Raw genomic sequence first — 14,143 nt, forward strand, 5'->3', positions numbered from 1 at the left:
TAAGGCTACTCTGTCAGGGCAGAGTTTAGCTGTGATTATTTGAATATCACTTTCTGCCTAATAAAGAAGTATAAACTTTGCCACTAACATTCCCACTTTTTAAAACATTGCAGTAGCTCATGAGACCAAATATGTTCAAGTCATTAATATATTCAGATAATTTTACTCATTTGCTCAGGTTACTTTAGATGCTTATATGAAATCCCTTTCTTTGTCTTTTACAAATTATTTGTGGGCAAATTTTTAGAGTAAAATACTTTTATAGTCAGATCAGAGTGTATGTGAGCCTAATTGATGGAATGAGTGTGTACATGAGACTGAGTATTAGAAACTAAAGGGTGTTTTTCAGAGGGGAGAGGATGCTGTGGGGACATCACAAAATAAAGTGAAAATGAGCTTGAATGCAATAGTACTATTGCCTTTACTAGCATCTTCATTTTTAATGGTCTACATCTTCTGAAAGCCTGTACCTCTTACTTTTAGCTTAGCAATCTTTGTCACGAACAAATATAATGTTAAGCAAAAAGTACTTGTTTCTCACCTGTAAGAAAATGCAAGATGTTCTTCAGCTTGAAACTTTATGATTTATGTACAGATACATAAAAGTTGCCAAATATGTACTATATTGTTGGAGGTTCACTCAGATTTCATCTTTTGGACCATGATTAAAGAGGCATTTAAGACAGGTAAGTGTAGGTATATGCTATAGTGGGAAAATGGGTATGTATTACTTAAACAGACAAGCATAGTAATAAAGATATTCATCAATTGACAAAGTTTTGTCTAAAGACAAGAAGGAGATACAACCCAAACTGATTAAAGGGTGTAGTATAATGTATTTCTGCTTTGCCTTGAAGGGCAGCTAAACTGGCAGAAGTTTTTACCCCTGCAGGATCAGCTCTTGACTGTAACATCTACAAAGCTAAAACAGGGGGGGAGGTTTTACAGGTAAAAATCCACACAAATCCTGCCAACTGAGGGTCCTCAGAAGACAGAAACATTTTATGCTACTCCCATCAGGCCTCAACACTGCAACAACAGAGCACCTTTCCCTTACAGCTCATTTTTCTTTCTTTGTGCTCTAGGCTAATCAGTTTCTTCCAAGCCACCTTGAGTAGGTGTATTTGAGATAAATACAACATTGTTAACTTCCACAGGTGAAAGATGCTGTACAGTTTCACTGCAGCTCTACAGCAGCAGCTTATTTAGCAGTAACACAAACACCTCCCAAAGGGCAGCCCAATGTCTGCAGCAGAACTGCTCCATGGCTTTCCTCAAAAGCAGAGCAGTGTGTTGCTGGACTGCCCAAGAATTAAAGCCCAGTAACCTGATAGTTTATATCATGTCCCTTCCTTCCTTCTTCCTCTACCTTCAACACCTTGTGCCTTTTCACTGCTTGTCACTAGTCTTCCTACTCCTGCTTAAGCAATCACTACAACACCCTCTGGATATTATCAGTTCTCTGAAAGAAAAAAAAAAATAATTAGAAACCATCTTGGCTTTTCTCTCTTTAGGACAAGAGCCTCTCATGGTTCCTGTTTGCATCAGAAAGCAGGCAGCCCATTTCTATCCTCAGCAGGGCCCAGATAAGCAGTTCTACCAAACAAAGAAAGAAATGGGGATTCCCTCTGTCAAAATCACGGAAAGGGAATAAAATGTGCCTGGGAGCATGAGTTCAACCAAATATAAAAGGTTCTGTGCTCAGCAGGGTTTGGTTAAATAAATCAGGTCCAAACTTTTAGGAACACAAACACAAATCATTCCTTTCTCAATGGGGAAACAGAAACAAACACACCAAGTTAATGAACGCAGCAGGGATTGACCAAACAGTTCAAACTCCCCTTTGGAGCAGTGAGAACAGCTATGAAGCAAACAGCCTTAGCCTCTTAGCCTCTTGGCACAGGAAAACAGAACCTGCTCTGCTTTGGTTGGATGAGTAAAAATTTCCTTGATTACAGAAGTCCTCCATGCTAAAATGAAAAGCTAAACTCACTATTCAATGCTGACTAAAGATTCATCCATTCAGTTCTGACAGTTCACATGCCAAGTCAAAGTATTGGCACTGAAATTTCTCCTCCAAGCATTTGATTCAGTTGTTTTCGTAGATGGTCCAGATTCTGCATCTCCTCACACTCCTGTACTGCCATCATCACCCATCAGTACCCACTACTCCTTCCATGCACCTGGTTATAGAACTGTTCCACAGAGGTCAAAAGGACCATGTGGAAAAAACATACACTTGTATATATGGTATTTATGGTTTCTTACTACAGGCTGTAAATACCACACTGCAACACTAGAACTTTCCAAAGCAATATAATTGCCCTTCCAGGGCTTTCTGCATTTCCCCACTTCACTCCTAGTATGCACCATGTTGCATATTCTTCATATTTTCACATCACCTTGTTATTTGTATATATACATACAATTATTACTATTAGAAAACTTATCTACTCACTTATGTATATTCAGCTGCCATATTGAGAAGTAAATACTTCCTTCAGACTGCACCAGAATGCAAGATTCTCTGCATATAAAACTGCTGCAACTACTGTTCAAAGTACTTATAGAACAGTGCGTTCAATATATAGTTATAACTTCTGTTTTCATCCAGCACATGTTCGTTAGTAGAGGGGATTGATTTAAAAGTAGGATTTAAGCTTCAGTTATTAGGAGATAACAACCTACTTACTCAGGATCCACTCACACAGAAATTAGAGAGCCTAATTTAGGTATCACATGAGTATAGTCCTCCATTAAAAAATTGTAGTATTTATACATCTGGGATAAAACTGGTAAATGGGAGAGAAGAAAAAAAAAAAAAAAGAAAAAAATTTGTAACTACCTTATTAAAGGCAAAAACCTTTCCTGGATACTTAGGAAAACATATTATTCAGTGCAATTAAACTATCAATTCAAGCATAATAGTTCCAAAGTAAGCTTGGATATGACAACTGCTATAGCTTTACTATTTTCTCAGGAAATACATACAAGAAAAAAAAAATCATGGCTTCATAGCTAAAATCCATTCTCATTGAGAACAGTACAATTTAAGTCACCATTTCACATATATAATACTTCAGCCATGCTGAAGTGTATCCAGAACTGCAAGCTCATTATCAAACTTAGCAACTAGATCTTGTTTCATTAACACCTGTCCATGCTATTACACTCAAAAGAAGAATCTATTTGGAGCTATTATGATGCTATTCATCAGCAACAAAAACCTTCCTATGGCCTACAATTAGAATAAAGAAATCAAAAGCAAAGGCCAATATTCTCTCTATTCTTTTCTCAAAAAAAAATCAGAAGACGACTAAAATCTGCTCTGACTGAGAACATGATATGTCATTCCACTTCTGCAGGTTGAAGATAATTTCCCCTGTGAAACACCCCAAAACACTATTTCCTCAGGTTAATGTGTTGTCCCATCTACCCTGTTTTCACCTTCTAATGTATCATTCTTCCAAGGCTACACTTTTTCAGAAACCTGATAATGACACTTGAAAGGCAGAATTAAAAACCATAAGGATAAAGAATATAAACATTTGTAACTCTAAATATAAAAATAACATGGTAAAGCATCAGTACTGGTAACTATGGAGGAGCATCATCTGTATCAATAGAAAGGTGTCCTTCAAGTGACAGCTGCTGCTGGCAGTTTCAAGTTTTAGTGTGGAAAACCCAGTATGTTAGTAGGATGAGTGAGTAGAATACTAACTTGTTACTGTATCTTGATTTTCATTCTAATAAATGGGGAGAAGGACAAAATTCTCACCAAAATAAAGACGGGAATGGCAGAAAAGATGGACACACTAAACCACTTATTTGGAAATAGAGACATCATTTGGTAATCATTATGAGAAATAATTTCCATCTAACCTAATCAGGCAAGTCAAAGCAATCAAAGACTAAATACCAGAGTCCAAAGAAGCAGTCAGAGTCTCTGCAGCATTACTGGGTGTAAACCATGGGTAATCCCTAATAGCCCAGTAGAACTACACCAGAAAAATGGAGCTCAAGCGTGGACCTGGAGTGACAGAAAGAGAGGAAATGCCAGTCAAGCAACACAGACAGATTGACTGAGAGAAACCACCACAGTGCTTTTAGGTGTAACTTTAAAATGCCCTTTCTGGATTTTTCTACCTCATGTGAGCTTGGCCCTTATGATCATTAGCTTAAAAACCACTTTCATTATTTTCATTGGGCTAAAACTGAAACAGATAACAGGCCATGCAAGGCAGTCATAATGTTCTCTGTTGTTATGTAAGAATGAGGAAATAAACTAAATTGAAATAATGTACCCCTATTTCCAGCATAACTACAACAAAACATCTCTTTTTGAATAACTACATAAGAAAAACATGAGAAAAAATCCTACCTTATGCCTCTAGCCACACAATTATATCTGCACAAGAAAAAGAAAACATGTTGTCTTTTTTTCCTATTCTTCACAAATATAAGCATACTTCATGATCTGTAAATACAGGCTATTATGACATATTCTTTTCTACCTATTTTCTTTATATATACAACCCAGAGGTCAAAAAAATACAAAAGCTTTTTTCATTCCTTCTAAAAATATGTTGTTGTGGTTTCTAATCATGTGCTATTGAGTCCCTGATTGGTCTTTTGTAGTGTTGGTGAGAAGAAGGGAAGAGGCTGCCTAATGGAACATAAGGACTTGGGATCCAGTGTGATAAAATGAGTAGAGCTCTTGCAAATTCCTCAGGGCAGAAAGGAAACTTTAGTTTAGTACTATGTACAGATTATTAAAAGATGTACATTCTCAAAAGGGGCTGGTAATAGGATGATGGGCCCACTGCTGCCTTCAGCTTCCAGCTGTGATTTCCTTCACAGTCTATTCAGCTCTCTCCACCTGCAGCCAGATGCAACCCCCTTGCTCAGCCTGCTTGAATCTTTGTTCTAGGCACACTTTCTTCTGTCTTTGAAACCAGTCTTCAGTTCTAGTTGGCAGTATATATTTCAACAACTTTCATTTCTACCATCAGGAGGAGGCACCGCTGAGAACATAGCGTCCACTATCCAGATTCAGACCCAAATCCATCCCCAGCAGAGCATGCAAAAGCAATTCAATTCCAGAAAAGACCTGTTCAGTGGAAAAAAGGCTGAATTATCAAGGAATTTAGCACATAAAATTCCAATTGTTAAGAAATCAGACACACTGCCAAGGGGAGTTTATTTGCATCATTAAGTTGTTCTTTTCTTGGCTTCTTTTGTGAACCTGCCCTGAGGGCCATATCAAAAATGCAAACTACAGGAGCTCAAACTAGTAATGACAAGTCCTATGGCATTTTAATTCAATAGCACAGATAACTGTTGAAATATCCCGTATTTTAGGTTCCAATTTCCATCTTTCAATAAGGTCAGCACAGAAAAGCAGCTGTGTCTCTCAGAAGCCAAACTGTTAAAGCTGGTAGCTTGAACACAGCCTTGTATCACTTCAAAACTTCTCATCCTCACCAAGAAGTATTTATATTGCTATCTCAGAGATTTGAAAAGAATACCACACAGATCCTAATTTCCAGTGGTTTAAAAAAAACACTCTAATACAATCAGTTAGAAAAGCATATGCTCATTTTTCTGTTAACCAAATACACTGCAGTAGAAACCAGCTATGCTAAGAAAAATCAAATATGCATTTTGCATATCTGCTTTCACCATTTTTGTCAGCACAAAAAATAAGATTTCATTTTTGTTTCTTTCTTCACATGTTTTTAGTATTTTAAAATAAATACTTTTTCTCAGTATTTCTTGATTTTAGAACACACAAACAGAAAAGTAAAGCTCTGAAGGTGACACTATGAGGTTAAAACTCACGACAGGCAAACTGGGATTTCATCTTTTTTTGTCTCTTGCTTGCTTGTACCACAGACACCAAGTGTTGAAGTGCTGAGTGGCAAGTATGAATGTTAAAACCTTAATTAATATTTTTCTGTTTATCTTTTGGGAGGATGCACTGCTGTTTTGTGACTGATTTTACTAATTTTGATAAAAACTGTAGACCATAGGAAAGAGGTCTAACTGTCACTGCCATCACTGCACAGGAAGTTCTGAAAGTGCTGAAGTTCTTTGACACCAAGCACATTTTGAACACCATTACAACTCTTTGTTGTGCTATCCCAAGGTGCCAAACGTGGGAATGTTGCCAACACTTTGCCAATCCTGAGGCTACAAGATGGAAGGGCACTCACTACACAATGATCATGCCTGAAGCTACAGCAAGAGTCTGTTTGAAGGTATGGGAAGATGAGCTACTCTGAAGGACCAGTACCTTTAAAATATATAAATAAGAAAAGCTATGAAATACAGTCATTCTGAGTCATCTTCTGTGCAACAGGCTTTCTGAACCTTGATCATCATCTACACATGAGTCTTCCACTGGAAAACCTTAAAGAAAGATAAAAGTAAAATAACTAATAATTTTGCTGTCAAAACAACTGGAAAGGGGATACAGATATTCATGCTGAAAGAAAAAAAACATTTTTTAAACAATCTTGCATGTTTGGGCAATTTCAGTCTGCAGTTTCATGCTTTGACTGGTTTTTGTGGAGTTTGATACTGTCTTTATCTTTCATAGTAACCTTTCAATGCCAAATCCACCTATTCTCAAATATTCCAACTTCTACAATATTTGGGCATTTTGTGTTTTCTTGACAGGTGACTTAAAAGTACAAGTTTCCTACAGTCTAAAGTTCATAGCCAATTTTATATGATTTACACTACTATTCAAAGCACTGCTTTCTTGTTGGGTGGAAATGAAATACATTCAAAAGATTACATTCAATAATCATGACACCAAGTTGAAAGAAAATGCATTAGCACTAAAAAAAAAACAAAAACAAACCTGGCTTAAGTTTGTTCTCTAGTGCTCCCTGCCTTCCATTTCTTAAGTCTTACAGCTATGAAGGAAAAGAGTATATTGTGATAAGACCCAATTCTTTTCCATTATTTTCCTCCTTCACCTTTGGGAACCTTTTAAAGTGGCCTAGTCATCTTCATATCCTTTTGGAAATGCTTTTTCATTTTTATTTGCTCTTCATGGAAACCCATTCATTTATACCAAGCTCTTCATACATAAGTGTCATAAGACAGAAAAGCACTGTGTCTCAAAAATAAAAAACAAATTAGCATGGAACTGGAAACTTGACCTTGAAAACATACAAATAAAGGAACTACTTAAGGACAACACATACACAAAAACTGAGATCTACAAAAGGAGCTAATGATGATGAATATTCCTCCTCACCACCATCACCCTCATTTCTCCCCAAAAAATACTATGAATTAAAAGTCTTAAGATTGCAAAGATAAAAACAGGGCAATAAAGACTGTGACTCTTTCTAGTTCATCAGCCACTGTGACTTACTTAGATAACCCTTTGCTCTTCAATAAGAGTTTAACAAGATTTTGATTGCTTGACCATAAGAACGAGAAATATAAAAATACTGGATAGATTGCAAAGCCAAATAGAGCTCCACAGTCAGTTTGTCCAACATCTTCAACTCCTTAAGTCATAGAATATTGTCTCCTTACTCCTGTGGCCAAATTACTTTTGTTTGAATACTGAAAACTTTTCTTCAAACTTCAAGATTCACAATAAAACTAGAGAAGCTGGCCCAACAGATCACAAATACATGCAAGTCAAGGAATGCAGGTCTGGACTGAGATGTGTATGTGGGACTCAGCCAGTTCCTCGTTTGACACATAAAGCAGTTGGTCAATGACATCATATTTTCCTATCTAACCTCCTCCTTGGTGCTGTGCAAACATTATACCATGTATATATTACACAAACAGACACAGAAACTGATAACATTCTCTATCAATGATTTATAGCTATGACCTAACCATTTTAATAAAACTCAAAAGACAATTACGTTTTTGCAATTATACCAACCTTGAAACATAACAAGGTTTAACAACACAGATTATTAGCATGGCCCAAAAACCTTCTTCTTGATTCTCTCATAAGAAAATTGACAGCTTAAATTCTGGCAAATGGTGTTAAGGGATACAATTTAATTGAGAATTATATTCAGACACCATCCTTGCTAAAGTAAACTTCTCCTCAAGAAAAATGCAACTCTTCAAATCATCATGTGATTCTGCAATGGGAAATAAAATCAGATAAGTCATAGCCCCTTTCCTTGAAATAAAATGGATCCAATAATAACCATATAAACTGGAAATAAAGCCACCTCATTGCAAAAAGAGGACATAATTTACTTATGAAACAAAGGATACCATGGAGGACTTTTTTCTAAAATGAAGAAAAAAGAAAAACACAGAGTGCTAGGAAAAAAAAAAATCAAGAAACAGAAGTATTATGTAGTGAACCATATCCAAGAAAGAAGACTAATGAAAGAAAAACATTTTTAAAAAACACCAGCTTGTGATTCAAGAACTGGTTTTTTCTCTCCCTCAACTTGTCTGTCCATAAATTTAGGCTGCCCAAAGATCTCATGCCCTGAGAAAACTTGGAATCTAGAATAAGAATTCTGCCATAGCAAGAGCTGAGTGAGCTTAAATACAATGTACTCTACAGAGAAATGACAGATGAAATCAGGTTAAAGAGCTGGAAGGAAAATTTTTGAATATAATATTAACAATGCATTTATTTACAATGAAAATTGCTGAAAAGGAATTCATTCACTCCTTACTGCAGCTGCAGAGCCACAATATCTAACTACACCTCTGGGGTTTTTTGGTATTTTCTTTTGCAATATTTCAAAGTCTCCCCCTTTATGTGTAAAATACCCATTCAGATCAGTGTGTCACTACACAATCTAAAGAGTTTTCCTAGCTATAAAATACATGAATTTGGTTTTCCACCATCCATAAAGACCTTCTACAAAGGCCACAGTTCATATTTAGGCCATTCCACATCTCCATCATATTAGTAAAATCAGGTTTTCTTCGCTACCAAAATTATTGAAAGCTACAACAAAACAAAAACCATAACATCCAGCCACCCCTCTGCCTATTCAAAATGATCAGCTGTTTTGCTCTGAAGCCACTTACACTGTAAAGACTGTGCTGCAAACTAAGCTAGCTGGGCCCTTACAGGTACATGGAGTTACAGCTCTGTAACAAATTGCACAAATAATAGAAACACCTGGAGTATAATCCCTTCTCTAAATGTATTCCATCATGCAGGAGTTCAGCACTCAGGCTCAAGTACACTCTTCAAAGTTAGCAGACAATAATGCAAGGAGAGAGCTGACTTAAAAAGGGAATCACTTATGCATTATTCCCATATTTAATACTGGTACATGAAAGTATATATCACTTTTACTGAATTATTTGTCAGTTTCCTCCTTTTAAATAGGTGTACATCCCTCTGCCTCAATAAATAACTTTTCTGTCATGTTTCATCTAGACAGAGCTAAGGCTCTTGAGTTGTTGGCTCAATTGGTGTGTGATTATGTTTATGGCCCCATTCCTGCAATGGAAGCTGCAAACACCTTTTCATTACTATTTGATCAGTAACTTGAGAGCCACAGATGGGAGCCACTACGGAAACATGAGCAATTATTATGGAGATCAACAAAACAAGAATGGACACCTGCATGAGGCACCAGCTTTCTTTAGTTTCTTTCCTTTTTTTTTTTTTTTTCTTTTTTTCTGAAAGAGCTTTCAAAAACAATTTCAGTAAGACTCCTTTACCAAAAGCACAGGCTGACACTGGAAAATCCTGGTACCTGCAAATGTCTTCCTGCTTTGTTTTGTTTTCCTATTGAACTCACTGGAAAAGCAGTGGAGAACTTGTGTCAGATCAGTGACCCTGCAGGACTGAAAGGTAATGTGCTTTCCCAAGAGTACCAGGGGTCACTTTGGTTTCTGAAACAAGAACAGGGCAATTCTTACTCTCTCTTAAGACTTACTGCCCTTTCGGGGCCACGTCAACAACGATGAGCCCTGAACAATTGCTCCTTGCCAGGAACAGTCTTCAGATCTTTCCCTTCAAGGACAGCGTGCTAGCAGAGGTCAAGTAAAGAGAATGATGGAGGACTATTTTCGTGGCTCTGGTACTACTTAGACCAGGACCTCTGTACACAACCATTAACTAAAGCCAGCAGCGTTGCGAGATAACAACGCAGGAGCTGTGGGACTCGGAGCAGCCCAGAGCACGGAACTGCAGCTGGCGCGGAGCAATTGCGGCTCCCTCCAGATCCACCTTCTCCAAGGTCACCTCGAGCACAGAGCTCCTTGCAGGCCCGTCCGATGACGGCGAGCGCGGCGGCACGGTCCGTGCTCCAGGCTCCCCGCCCCGGTCCCGGCGGAGCTCGGGCTGAGCGCTGCATGGGGATGAGCGATGCTCGGGCTCAGCGCTGCCTGGGGCTCAGCACCGCTCGGGCTGGGCGCTGTCTGGGCTCAGCGTTGCCCGGGGCTCAGCACGGCTCGGGCTGAGCGCTGCTTGGGGCTGAGCGCTGTCTGGGCTCAGCACCGCTCGGGCTGAGCGCTGCCTGGGGCTGAGCGCTGTCTGGGGCTCAGCACCGCTCGGGCTGAGCGCTGCCTGGGGATGAGCGCTGCCTGGGGATGAGCGCTGCCTGGGGCTCAGCACCGCTCGGGCTGAGCGCTGCCTGGGGCTGAGCGCTGTCTGGGGCTCAGCACCGCTCGGGCTGGGCGCTGTCTGGGCTCAGCGCTGCCTGGGGCTCAGCACCGCTCGGGCTGAGCGCTGCTTGGGGCTGAGCGCTGTCTGGGGCTCAGCACCGCTCGGGCTGAGCGCTGCCTGGGGCTGAGCGCTGTCTGGGCTCAGCACCGCTCGGGCTGAACGCTGCCTGGGGCTGAGCGCTGTCTGGGCTCAGCACCGCTCGGGCTGAGCGCTGTCTGGGCTCAGCGCTGCCTGGGGCTCGCAGGCAGGCTCGCCGCCCGCGCGCGGGATGCGCGCAGCGGCGCGGGGGCGGGATCGCGCCTCGCTCCCCCCAGGGCCGCAGCCTGAGCCCGGCCCCGCCGCCCGCCTCCCTCCCTGCCCCGCTGTCAGAGCCGCCCGCCCGCGTGGCAGCGGGGCACGGCGGCCGAGCGGCGTCTGCCTGCGCTGGCTGCCGTGGGACCGGGGGACGACAGCTGCGTCCCACGCGGCGTCTGTCCGTCCGTCCGTCCGTCCGTCCATCCATCCACGCATCCATCCCTGCGTGGGCGGCGGCTCGTGTGTGTGTGTGACTGACAGGGAGGCGCGCACTGCGCGGGGGCAGCCGCTCGCACGCAGCCCGCCGGGGCCACGCCGGCGCGCCCCGGCTGCGGCAGCCGCTCCTCCGTCCCCGGAGCCCTCCCCGGTGGGGACAGCCTCAGCGGCCGCGCTGCTCGTCCTCCTCCTCCTCCCTCCTGGCGGGTAGGTTACGTTACCTGGTCTCTAGCTCGGACTGGATCTAATCCCGCGGCCGCCGCCGGCTCCTCTCCCGGCCGCGGGGGCGAGTGGGGGAATTAATTTATTTATTTTCCATGAGGTGTCCTCTGCAGCGGAGCAGCGGCGGGAGAGCCCGGGCCGGGCGGCAGGGAGGGAGGCCCGGGTGCTGCTGTCCCGGGGGTGCTGCCGGGGAGCGGCCGAGGCGGGGGGGCGGGGGCTGCGGAGGAGACGCCTCCCGGGCTGCCCAACCCGGCTCCGCGGGCTGGCGGGGGCGCGGCGCCCGGCCCGGGAGAAGGGGATGGAGCCAGCGCCAGCGCCGGCGGGAGGGGGGACCCGCGGGATGTGCGGGGCCGGAGTGAGCGCCCCGGCCCGGGAGAAGGGGATGGAGCCAGCGCCGGGGAGGGGGGACCCGCGGGATGTGCGGGGCCGGAGTGAGCGCCCCGGCCCGGGAGAAGGGGATGGAGCCAGCGCCGGCGGGAGGGGGGACCCCGGGATGTGCGGGGCCGGAGTGAGCGCTCCCCGCCGCGCCCAGAGCCCCTCGGGCGGAGCTGGGGCCGCGGGCAGGAGGGCACCTCACTTCTGACCCCGCGCGTCCCACCCCGACCTCCTCCTCTTCTGCGCTGAGGGCGCCGAGTAGTTCACATTAAAGGGAGTTTGCGCTCTCTGGTCCACCGAAAGTCTAAAAAACAATGTATCGGTTTCCTCTTGTTAGGGGAAAAAAAAAAGAAGATTAACCGAATTCGTTTTGTGCTCAACGCAGGGCCTTCATCTTCTGAAACGGGAACTGAAATTTGGCCAGTCAGCATCGAGTTACTGCTGAAAATCTTGATCACCTCAGCATTTGCCGCTTTTTTGTCTCCTTAAAAAAGTGTTTTGTACATATGATGAACATATTTATGAAAGCGACCGCTAAACTATCCAGAAATCCTGTCATTAAGGCTGCAATCCTGTAAAGAAAGAGATAAACATAATCATATAATTGCATAATTAAAGCCTTTACCATAATACCTATTCTCATCTAAAAGTTGTGAGTTATATGCAATGCTTAAGTACTGTGAGGAAACTAGAGTAATTGTAGTTGTTGACATTGTGTTGTGAAATGTACTAAAGGAAATGATAATATTAAAAAAAAAAAAAAAAAAAAAAACTTGCTTGCAAGCACTTTCTTAGAGCTTTATGAACAGGATCATTACAGGCATGTTAGGAACTGAGACTGCTTATATTTAGAGGAGGAGAACTTGGGCTGCAGTTGGGAGTATTCTAGTTTCCTGAGCTGCTAGTGAAGGAAGGAAAGACTTGAACTTGTGCAGTTTATTTTTATCTGTTTATTTTCCATTAATAACATTTGAATACCTTAGCTAGAATCAGCCACTTTCAAAAAAGTTTCGAAAAATAATTTGGAAAGGAGCATGTCACCCCTCAAAAAACCAGGAGGATGAATGGCAATACCATTACATAAAAGAATCCACTCTCAGAGGACTTCTGTCTGAAGCAAAAATAAATAGAAATCAGGTTTCTTTGTCTCCTTTTCTTATGAATTGATTTGCTTTTACATGAAAAGTGCTAGGAACTTTCCTATGTTTTAAACTGTCAGAAGGCACAGACCTGGAAATATCAGCAATATAACAATTTAGCATTGTTATTCTTTATTATTCTTTAGAATGTTATTGTTATTATTTATGTATCATCCATTTCCAGGGCAAGTCTTCCAGATTCAGGAGGGAATACTTTGTCACATGTTTGTAAAGCAGCCAGGTCTCTACAGTCTCTGGGCAGTCTGGCAGTAAGGAGCAGTAAGTAGTTCAGTGGTAGAGACAGCAAACACTGTTCTTGTAAAAAAACACTGCCAGTGCTGAAATCAAAGTTGTATACTTGGCATTACAGCAGTCTAAAGCTGTCTTCCATATTCAAACACTTTTTATGCCTTGAAGAAAACTATAGGCCATATAGGACCTCAGACAGTTCCTGTAAAATGCAAAGCATGTCTTCATTGCCCTTTACAGTGAAATAGTAAAGTTTACATGCTGTTTTATATAATTTTAGGAAAGTAATTTTCAAAGAGAAATAAAAAATAAATACATGAAGGTAGAAATTATACCTGGTTTTGCATAGTTCTATTTCCTCTACTGATATGCCCTAATTAAAATAAATATATTTATATAGATATAAATATATTTTTAATTTTAAATGTATAATATATTATACACAATAAATTCTACAGAGTGTAAAATTTATAATTTTACACTTATATGTGGTAAGGTTTATGGCACACACAGTATTTGCTGCACTACATAGTACATGCTGCATGCTGTATGTAACAGTTCTGCAAACAGTACAAGTTGATGTATTCTGTGCTAGTAAATTTTTATTTAAATTATACTTCATATATTAAAATCTATAAAGAAATTGCAGATTATATTATCATATGTTAACTATTACAGGCATATACATCTTATATATATTTATATATATATATATATACACATATATATATGTGTGTGTGTGTGCCTCATGCAGTTTCTTTCAGTACCTCTTTTCAGAACACTCTCTGTAGGAAAGGTAATCTTAATTGACTTGCTGTGTGCTTCATTGCATTTGGTGTTTTCTAGGTCAGGGCAGAGTCAGAACAGTTGACAAAGTTCAGATACAGGGTGTTAAGTGCCTGTAACTTGCTTAAAGTCACAAAAATTACCATGAGCCCTCAGACTGAAGCTAATGTATGTATTAATTTTTTTTACTTGGACTTTGATTGCAGTTATATCATGTTTTTGA

General features: G+C 41.5%; 2 protein-coding genes across 3 annotated transcripts in view; one reads left to right on the forward strand and one right to left on the reverse strand.

Moving 5' to 3' along the window:
• SLC16A7 (solute carrier family 16 member 7) overlaps nt 1-11,602 on the reverse strand; it is an 80,062-nt gene extending 68,460 nt beyond the window's left edge. For both annotated transcript variants that reach the window (XM_056513152.1, XM_056513162.1), the window contains exon 1: nt 11,371-11,602. The gene's annotated coding sequence lies outside the window, so the exon portion shown is untranslated. The remainder of the gene's footprint in view (nt 1-11,370) is intronic.
• LOC130264737 (tropomyosin-1, isoforms 33/34-like) lies at nt 10,733-14,073 on the forward strand. Its single transcript, XM_056513184.1, has 2 exons — nt 10,733-11,356; nt 12,132-14,073. Exons 1-2 carry the CDS (start codon nt 10,908-10,910, stop codon nt 12,145-12,147), a joined length of 465 nt encoding a protein of 154 aa, XP_056369159.1. The 5' UTR covers nt 10,733-10,907; the 3' UTR covers nt 12,148-14,073.
• Nucleotides 14,074-14,143: the final 70 nt, after the last annotated feature.

Source organism: Oenanthe melanoleuca, chromosome 1A (genome assembly GCF_029582105.1).
Source record: "Oenanthe melanoleuca isolate GR-GAL-2019-014 chromosome 1A, OMel1.0, whole genome shotgun sequence".
NCBI classification, from domain to species: Eukaryota; Metazoa; Chordata; class Aves; order Passeriformes; family Muscicapidae; genus Oenanthe; species Oenanthe melanoleuca.

What these genes read in the sequence shown, in the direction of transcription:
- LOC130264737 (XM_056513184.1), top strand. Translation starts at nt 10,908, where the DNA reads ATGCGCGCAGCGGCGCGGGGGCGGGATCGCGCCTCGCTCCCCCCAGGG.